Source organism: Fulmarus glacialis, unplaced genomic scaffold (assembly GCF_000690835.1).
Source record: "Fulmarus glacialis isolate BGI_N327 unplaced genomic scaffold, ASM69083v1 scaffold38383, whole genome shotgun sequence".
NCBI classification, from domain to species: Eukaryota; Metazoa; Chordata; class Aves; order Procellariiformes; family Procellariidae; genus Fulmarus; species Fulmarus glacialis.
This window is the reverse complement of record NW_009201699.1, coordinates 2,990-13,164: the sequence shown is the minus strand read 5'-3', so window position 1 is coordinate 13,164 and position 10,175 is coordinate 2,990. Positions and strand designations below refer to the sequence as shown.

At 35.8% G+C, this 10,175-nt stretch overlaps 1 protein-coding gene across 1 annotated transcript in view; it reads right to left on the bottom strand.

Annotated features, from left to right (window-relative positions):
• The window catches only part of LOC104074056 (neuropilin and tolloid-like protein 1), a gene marked incomplete at both ends in the record, with an annotated part of 10,746 nt that extends 794 nt beyond the window's left edge, over nucleotides 1-9,952 (bottom strand). The window contains 2 exons of the mRNA XM_009574032.1: nucleotides 8,139-8,276; nucleotides 9,899-9,952. Of these exons, the coding sequence (XP_009572327.1) occupies nucleotides 8,139-8,276; nucleotides 9,899-9,952 (192 nt within the window). The remainder of the gene's footprint in view (nucleotides 1-8,138; nucleotides 8,277-9,898) is intronic.
• Between the last annotated feature and the right edge of the window lie 223 nt (nucleotides 9,953-10,175).

Below are 10,175 nucleotides of genomic sequence, written 5' to 3'. Positions count from 1 at the left end.
AGTCTCACTTAAGAAACTAGATAAGGATGAAGCAAAATTAACATCTAACTAAAGAGCAAACAATATTCTACTGAAAACCCTGAAGAAACTTTATAGTGGTCACTTAGACATAAAAAATCATCTTTATTCATAGATACTAAAGCTAGTGTCAGAATGATCTCTAAAACAAATATTCCCTGGCATCTCCTCTATAAAGCAAAATAGTTACTGGTTGAACTACGCAATTTTCTTAAAAGGAGAAGAAAAACCATGTTTTGTCTACAAATTTTACAAATGCAGCATCCCTGGGGTGCACTTTTCCTACGCTTAATCCCGTCCATAGCAAAAAATGTATTTGTTATAAATATGTGAAGTCAAGGGTAGAAACAATGCCTTCAGTGTCTAGATCATGGTGCGATATAGCCTTTTGCTGACAAAGCCTTCTGCTAAGACAAGGGTTTGTTGTGTCACTGCCTGCTATGCCTCTCATGGATCATGTCCTACATTTTGCACATATTAGAAGAGCTTGAAATTGCTAGGAGCTTTGCCTGAGTTACCATTCTTTTCACATGAAAACAGGCAAGATCAAACTCCATGCTGAGTGCATAAGCTTAACATGGAAACTGCTGCCACTCCAGCAGTCAGTATCCTTCCATTTCTTTCCTCAGGAATAATAGGAAAACTATCAGTGTGACCAGAACCTAGATCTTGTATGTATTTTGAAATGTTTTAAATTGAAGCTTTTGGGATGAGCTCATTACTCACATAAGAAGGGAGACTATTTAAAATTAACTAAATAAGAACATTAGGTAAATCTTATAATCTTTACATAAGAGCACACAGTCAGATCTCATTTACAGCTATTTCGTGCAAATAAATACTGCCTCATTTTATAAGAAGCATTGAAGAAGTAAGTTAATAAAACACTTCATTTGAGAAGAAAGGTTATTTTAATAGCTTTACTTTCAATGTTAATGTAATTGGGTGATTGATATTTATTGCAATATTTAATTTAGCATAAGAAAGAAACCTTACCTACTGTTCTCAATTTGAAGAAATTCACATTTAGGGAAGTACTTACTATTGGCTTGTTGTTATTTATACCAATTTACATGAAATCTGTGAACTTTGCGCCCATACAAATTCAATAGCCAAATCAAAACCAAAAACTTTACACATAATTGCACCAAATTCACAGTCCATGGAAATGAAACTACTTTGAAAGTATGAAAAAAACTTCCAAAATTAAAATCAGATAATAAAGCTTGTAAAGAAGATCTTATTAATGCTACCATTGGTGAGGTTTGAAGACCAAAGTAGATCTTTTAGATTACAGTAAAAGACTGAATAACTGGAAGACATCATCGATTAATTTTATTCAGATGTTTCTACCCTTGACTTCATATATTTATAACAAATATTGATTTAAACTTAACTAAGCAATACTTGGGCAGAAGAAAGCAATCGGCACCTGTCAGTCTGGCATCATATTTTATATGCTCTTATTCCATTTAAGGAGATTTGTTGAGAACTACTCATCATTCACCCAGGGACTGCTGAGTCAGGTATCAGAAACTCCACCCTGACAATGCTTTAGGTAATCTTAAGAATGCTCATTAAGGCTTGAAAATCTTATATACTCACTATTCAAATATTACACTATTAACCCATCTAAAGCTTTACTGTAATGTTTTAATGTTGCAAACTAGATATGAAGATGAATTCTGCTAGTATTGTTAGTGTCAGTTAGCATCATACCACAGTGTATGGCTGCTCTTTGTTAATGTCAGTTAGCATCATACCACAGTGTATGGCTGCTCTACTTTCCATGGCAACAAAGAGATACCTGCTTCAAAAATGGCTTACGCCATTAACGTAACACATTTGTCCTTTATAAACTTCCTTTGTTAGGCCTTCACTACTCAATTTCATACCAAGAGGAGGCTTGCAAAGTGCTGGCCCACAGTTAAACCCTTAACAGGCCTTCTCTGAATCCAAGACTCATGTAACATGATAAAAATGGGCATGAGGCCCCCTCTGAGTTATAGCTCAGTCATTTGACGTGATTTTGGTGTTGAAAAGGAGCCCTAAACCCAATTATAGCTTCATTATAATATAAAAGGAGTCTTTGTGGGTAAAAGAAAATCAGGCCTACAGAGTTACGCATGAGATCTATTGACTCAGTGAAAGCATGACATGAGAATAAACTGCACAATTTCCACAACCTCCATGTAGCATTCTGAATCTCACATTGGAAACTAGTTTTACGATCAGAATATTGCTATAGTTTATTCTCTGCTTTTATTTATTTTTCAACAAAGTCAAGACAAGGCTTCTCCTGGTGAAGCTCAGTTCTTGCTAGAGGATCAGAGAGAATCACATTAGCTCAAGGAGTGCTCAGGAAAGAGTTTCTACCTTCCCCCAAAGCTCCCATGTGTAGAGGCTGCTCCACTTTAAGAATAAAGCATTGACTATTCATTAGCACCGTTTCTCCACTGCTGAATAAAACAAGGCTGGGGAATGAGTTTGGGGGCTGGACCACTGACTGTTCACACTCTGTAAATATTAAAATCACCTCCTGTCATAATTTTGGCCATGCCAGTCCGAATTGCCAAAACCCGTTCTTAGGCATGATGTGGTGTTCGCATCAGTTAAGAACCATTCACAACAAGAAGTTTGTATCTGTACTCTTGACTGGGAAGGTGAAAGGAGTTAATCTGTACATGTGTGATTGCGCCTATCAGCCTTAAGGCCAGTGAACATTTCCTGACCTGTTTTAGGTATTAGTATAGGTACTGCCTGTGTCTCAGCCTGCTCTGCAACCTAGTCCAAACAGGATGAGGTCCTTTCTCCTAACTCTCCCGAGGAATGCAAGACTTTGTGTTTCTGTAACTGTGAGGACTGTGGTGATCACAAAAGATTGGGCAAAGGGAGGAAGGGGTGCTATACATGCATCCATGCACCTTTTCATCATGTGCTTTTAAATGCTCCTCTGCGCTTCATCTTGTACAATATTTAGAGTCAAAGGTTAAATGTTTTGTTTGCAGTAAAAGGTTAAAAGTTTTGTTTGCAGTAATCTACCTAAGAAAAAAAATTATTGAAATCTTCCTGGAAATGACCATAAGTGATGAAAACACACAATTCAAACTCCCAACTTTAACGTCCTTCTAGCGAAAAAGGTATCATTTTGGACTTATACTGTGGCTTTAGCAAAGGGTTTCTTTGCCAAATGCATACATCTCGTGCCACAGCTTCTGCAACAAAATCTGTGAGAATGTGGTCACAGTAAAACTTACAGAAATAGAGTGAGAACAAGTCCAGAATAATGACTAATAATAATGTATGTATAGCTACAGAAAAACAAAACAAAACAAACAAACAAAAAGCCCAGAATGTGCAATTCTTCCCGACTGGATTGGAATCTGGCCATCTAATCAGAAAAGGAGGGATGGAGTGGTCATTTCTGGTATCCTTATTCACAGGTAAAGCCCATTCACATCTTCAGAACTTTTTATGTGGATACAATGTCAGGAAAAGTTGTTGTCAAGTCCAAATGAAATATATTGAAGCTGTCTCATAACATGGTTTTACTTCAAATCTTCAAAATCTTCCATATTTAGCTTCCAATTATCTTTCTTCAGAAATGTTTAATACCATGGAAAGACTACTTAATGCTTGCATGTCTTGTCATATTTTTCATCTAATTATCTCACACAAGTGCTGTCTTGAGATTTTATATTCAGTGAAAAAAAAGGCATTGGGTTCCAACTTGTGGTAGAAGAACAGTTGCAGCAAAAACACACAATTAAGGTTTTAATTCTGATCAGCTTCTAAGACTGTGTAACTGACAGCTGAATTTAAGTGAAAAATCTGTTTCAATTTACCAGACTGCATGGAAATGAGACATTGAACTCAACACCTACCCCCCATCTATCTGAGCTGCTACAGTACTAATAGTTTTCAATAATCCTTGGTCTTTCTGGTTGTCCAGCTATTATTGATAAGAAAGCCACTTATATCCTCCTTTTAAAAGAGGATTCTTTGCTTGTTTTGATGAAAACTTTTTGAACACAAAAATCACTGTGAAATACAGAAGGACTTTAAGCAGAGATTTTTCAAACAGTGATACATGTCCATTTTCTAACACCTGAAAATATCTAGGATTAAAGAGTTTAATGGTCTTTAGTCAAAACATGGAAGACCTTCAAGAGAGCTAACTCTAAATGTCCACAAACATATAAAGTGGAAGATTTACTTCATATCTCTGTAAAGCAATTCTAGTCCATATCTATATTTATAAATAAGCATTTAGTTATTAAAAACTGAAGAATAGATAAAATCTTACAAGTATTTCACTAACAGGATTTCCAAACCAATTCTTAAGATATGTTGTGTAAAGTATGACTATCCCACTCCCCAAATATTTTTAACACAAACTAAAGCCTTTGCGCCTACAAAATCTCCTGTGGGAATTTCCCTTTGGAGCACACATGCCGAATTTTCTGCAGTCTGGCAAAGGCTAATGCTGCTGCTGCTGCGGTTGTTCCGGGCAGCTGTGAATTTTGCCAGGTTAGAGTCATTGAATATGCGAAACAAGGGTGAAATTGGGCCCAACAGGGAATTTAATGTGTACACTCAGCTATTTCCTACGTTTTCTATATGCCCAGTAAGACTGAAAGAGAAAAAAGAACAAACGCATTTTGAAAGGCAGATGGGATTCACCAGAAGCTCCTCTATAGCATAATAATTTTTGTACTGAGCCTATGACTTCTGGATGACCTAAAGGATTTCTTTTAGAAAGGCATCCAATCTGGACTTTAAAATTCCTAGTGGTTCCAACAGTTAATTATCATTACTACTAAAATCAAAGGAAAGAAAAAAAAAAAAAAAAGAAAAAAAAAGGAAAAGAAAAAGAAACATCTAGCTGTTTGATCTGCTTATGCCTTTGACTGCTAGGATAGAAGCCTCTGCAGTCAGAAATCCTCTTCTCTTTTAGAAACTCACTGTCTATTATCATGGCAATTTTTGCCAGCTCCTTTACTTCACCAAAGTAATTTTGAAATGATAAAAGGCTTGCATACATTTAAGATGAGCTACAATGTGGGGGAAAAAATTGTATCATGAGATGAAATTCAGTTTTATTACAACACGCTACATGCTGGAGTCCTCACTCAAGTCCACTTAGCAGGAATTGAGTTTGAAGGAAGCCATCAGAATTTGCCCTAGATTGTGTTTGATAGCAAAAAATGAAGGAATGAGAGCAAGCAGGCAGGAAGGAACCTGGTGGTTCATATATGTATTTAAACTCACATCTTACAGCTGTCGGTATGGTATATACAGTCCTGGTATGCTGAACTCTCTAAGACATCAAAGGGGAGATAGCAATGTGGGAATGCTATTATGGATCGTATTGACAGACTCCCTAGTTTGGTACGTGGTATTCAACAGCAGCCAGAAGCTATTTGAAGCATATTGGAATCTCAATAATAAATATAGGAATAAGATGCATATGGAGATGTTTCTCTCTTACTCTAAAACTGAATGGATGTTTATGTCCTGGATTAGCAAGGATTATCCACTCCATAGATTGTTATCTGACCTCAAAGACATTGCTATTAGTAAAATGATTAATCCTTTTTTTTGCAGTCCTTTAGCGTCAATATCTTATGCCAGTGAGTTCCACAGAATATAAAAGATATGGGGAAAAGTTTTCACTTGCTAGCCTTCTTTATAGTTTTCTGCCATTTTTATATGTCGTAAAAAGAATAAATATGGATAAATAATTGACTGTAATTACAAAATAATTTTGTTGTCCTTCAGTGTTTCTCCTTTTGCTTTTTTTGAAAACTGCCACTTTTTAAAATATCATTGCTAAGACATCTTACTACATCTCTGTTCATTTTTGTGACATTTTTCAGACGACTATTCCTGATCTTTTTAGAAGATAGAAATAGACACGAGGAGATCAGAGCTGAAAATGTTGTGCAATATGCATGGTTCTCATCAAATCATATACCGATAGAGCTGCTATCATCATGGGTTTTAAAATACCCAGTTGCAATCCAAACTGTTGATTATGGCTGGACAGGAAGCAGAAAATATCAGTGTCATAAGAAAATACATGCAACTGGTTTTTGCCAGATTTTTCCCATAAAATATAACAAGATGTCTCTTGAGTTCAGATTACTCTTTTTACTATACATCGCTCCAAACTTGTCAACGTGGAATTTCCTCTTCATCATAGAAGTTGGTTGATTAAATCTTTCCCTTCGTAAATAGTTCTTAGACATTTCCAATTCAGCTATTCTAAATCAGGTTATTGCAACAGCATATTCTGCCACCTTTCAGCTTATTAACTATATTTTTATAAGTACTTAATTACTATAATAAAGACAAAGGTCTTTACAATAAAGAGCTTTCAGACACCTTATTACTAAGAGGAGGAACACCATACGGCCTGAGATACTGGACTAGGGTTTACAAAAATGGCCATATTTTATTTTTTTTCCACGCCCTTTCTCTTTAATGATAAAACATGTCTCTGTGTTTCAGATCCTTGAAGATAAAATAGGCTTACTTCTTCCCAGCCTCACAGGAATGTTAGAAAGATAATTTGATCAATATATGCAAAAAGACCTGGATCTAGCAACATAAGTGTAACAAAAAATATAACTAAGTAGTACATATGGAACCTATGCATTTATCTTTTTTTTTTTAATTTTAATTTTAAATCAATTACCAAACTATGAAAGAACTTAAATGTTTACCATACATCTGCTTAAATTTCGGACTCAAGTGGGAAGGCTGGACAAGCATAAATTTTCTTTAAAGGGTTGGTTTGACTCCATGATTTATAATCACCTCTTCTGACTTCAGTCAGTTTACCTGGCATTAAAGTGGAGTTTAGAGATCTCAGTCATTTTGCTGTGATTTTTTTTTTCCTAAACAATACATACAACATTTACTATCCATCATTTCCCTGGAAGGTTTTTATGAAATATATTTCTTTTAGTAACTCAGCACTAGATTTGAAAAGACAGACTGGTTTCTAAAAGGGCCTAGTGGGGGGTTCTAAAGCAGCTAATTCAATTTTAATCAGCTATACACCTTTGGAAATCTTTCCTGGTACTACCTGCATCTTTAGTAAAATAAATATTTCTATAATTCCTGGCTCCATCATTTGTAGTTAATAATTCTGTCCAACCAAGCATGGATAGAACAAGCATCAGTGTTGTATTCTGCATTTATTCACAACTCATGAATGAATCTTCTTGGTTCCAATGACTTACCATTCTGTACCCGATTCATCTTTTCTGCTACTAAGCTCTAACAGTATCTAATCTCTATTACTTTCCACAGATTCATTTTTACAACAATCCATTCAACATCTGTTGTGCTAAGACTGATGAAAAGAAACCGCGTAACTTGCTTGTAATACACCTCTAGCCTTTCTTACATCACCTCCATGTCTGCAACTGTCTACTCTTTAAAAACTGCGTCTTACAGCTGTTTGGTGTTAATGTTTATTCTTTCCTGGTTTTGTTTTTGGTTTTGTTTCATTTATTTTCATTTGTCATGAGAATTGGATGAAAAATAATTGAATGAAATGAAATTAAAAATGAATGAATGAAATTGAAAACTCCCTATGGGGATATTTTTTGTATGACTTTCTTTACTGTACTTTGCCTAGCTGTGCTTGTCATCCCTGATTCAGTTATGATAAGTTTAAAATACTTCTATGAAAGTCAAAAGTATTTTCATTTCCTGTGTTCACTTTTTTTACTCATTTTAAAATATTCTTTATTCTGTCATGTTACAGTATTTTAGGTTCTATTCATTCTCTGAATATCCTGAAATAAATTATACTGTGTTTATTACTAAATGACTCATGCATACTTACCACCTTAACTAATTTATGAGTGATATCAGGAAATAAGTCAAGTATTTTCCAGTATTTCTTGGTATGCTGTACAAAATTTTTAATTTTTTTACAAAAAAAAAAAAAAAGAGAAAAAGTGCAGAGATAGAGCTTCTCTAAATCTTGAAATTCCTTGAAAAGCCTCATATAGGCTTTACCTACTCTTCATACATAATAAAATAAAACACTTTTTTTTTAAATACAATTGATAATAGAATATAAAGATTCTTTGGCTGGTCACCTTCTATAATGTAGACACACTCTCTGTCAGGAGGATACTTGTTGGGGTAATTGGGAGAAGTGAAGATGCCTCCTTCTGCATATTTTGTCCAAGTTCCACACTGCACTGGTTTCTGTCCTTCGGAAGTAGTTTGCTTTTCTGTGAAATGATCACATTAAGCATTATATAATTAGCTCACAAATTATTATGTCACTATGACACTTAGAACTCTCTTACAGGATAAAACAGTCCCTTTTGTCAGTGGCCCCTTTTTTCTGCTGAGACTAAGAGTATGATCATTGACCTGGGGGAAAAGGACGCTGTTCTTTAGGGGTACAAACATATAATTCCTACTCAAAACATTTTTTCAAAGCAGAGAAGAGGCTTGGATGTCTAGGGGAAGATATATTTATATTGTTTTTTAAATAATAACCTTGTAGGAAAAGCACGTGCTCAAGAAATAGGAGACATGATCTTCTCACTTGTATTATCTCAAAAGGCTCAAGCATGTTCTCCATCAGCAAGCTATGTGCCATAATACAGGAATACATCAGAGTTGCAAAAACAAGATAAAACCCACAGAATTATGATAGAATATACAAATTGTTTTAAATTCGCAGCAGCTTGACTCTATATTCACTGAACAGAGATAGACGATAGGTGAATTCCTGGATTCTGGTTCATAGATTATTTTTATCTTGCTGTTTGCTGTAAAATTAATAAAGAGCTCTGAGGCCAGGAATCACAGCCCAGAACTTTCCTCCTCTTAGGTGAATCATCAGAGAGTAGAGTCAGATCTTCTTGTTTTCTTTCTTCCTAGCCCTGAAACTCTTGCACTCCTTTCTGCACATTGACAGAGAGCCTGGAGACAAAGGTTTGAGTCTGTCCAGGCTGAAGAAGATGAAGGATCACTTCCTGGGCATCATGCCTTTACAAGTAGGTTAAATAAGATGGATTCTTTGGAGGGAAAAATACCTAGGCTGGTATTAAAAGGAAGGATAGTAGGTTCTAGACCTCACACAGGTGTCCGAAGAGGACTCCTGTGTTTTGTTCGGAATGAGGTATCTATACCCAAGGAGTGTCCCACCTAACTTAAGCCTCTGATGTGTAGAGCCGAGTTGTTTGAGGCTCCCTCTTATGATCAATGGAGGGAGACAGGCACCTTCCAAGGATGATTTTAACTACCTGAGATCTGCCTTATGCTCTGCAAGCATTTCTCTTTCTTCTTGGTCTGTATCCAAGCTGAGTACGACATGGATCCTAATTTCCTGAAATGAATTCAGGCCTGCAGGGACTGAGCGTTCAGACACAGCTTCAGGCACACACTGTGCTTAGCAACTCTCCCTGCTTGGCTATCACCACACTTAGCATCCAAGGCTTTAAAGAACCTCCTTCTATCCCCACCCTGCACAAATGCACCCATGATACCCAATTTCAGATTTTGAATTCTACTTCAACAAGCCAAAAGATCTTAAGTGTAGATAGCTCAGTGCCCAAACTGGACTTCCCAATTTGAAAATGGGGGCACTTTGTGGTCTTTAGTTAGAGTCGGGCTGGGTCTTCAGTTAGATCTAGCTGTGGATCAGGTCACTAACTTGTTTAAAAAAGCACCACTGGATTTTTGTGTGTGTACAGGCACACTAATACTCAAAACAAATGAACAAAGGACAGACACTGGAAGTAGGTGAACTACTAAAAATTTCAAGAACTAAACTAACAACTCAAATCCATACTTTGGAGTCTAATATAATGTCTGAAAAAAAAGTCTGAAGTTTACATACCTGTTCCTTTTTTGGTTGCCCCAGACAAGTGTAGGATGATTAGACTTGCTACAACTGAAAGAGAAATATGCATTAGATATCACAGTGTGATAGTACCTGCAATCAAATCAATTGTAAACATCTATCTTAGAAGAATACAAATTAAATAGAATTACTGTAAAAGAAATGTTTCATGTTTACTTGCATCTTTAAATTGCACATTTTATATAAACAAGTTTCTTTGTGGTCTGTCCTTGTAAGTATTTATCTTTGTAAATGTATCCAAATAAAGAGGAGA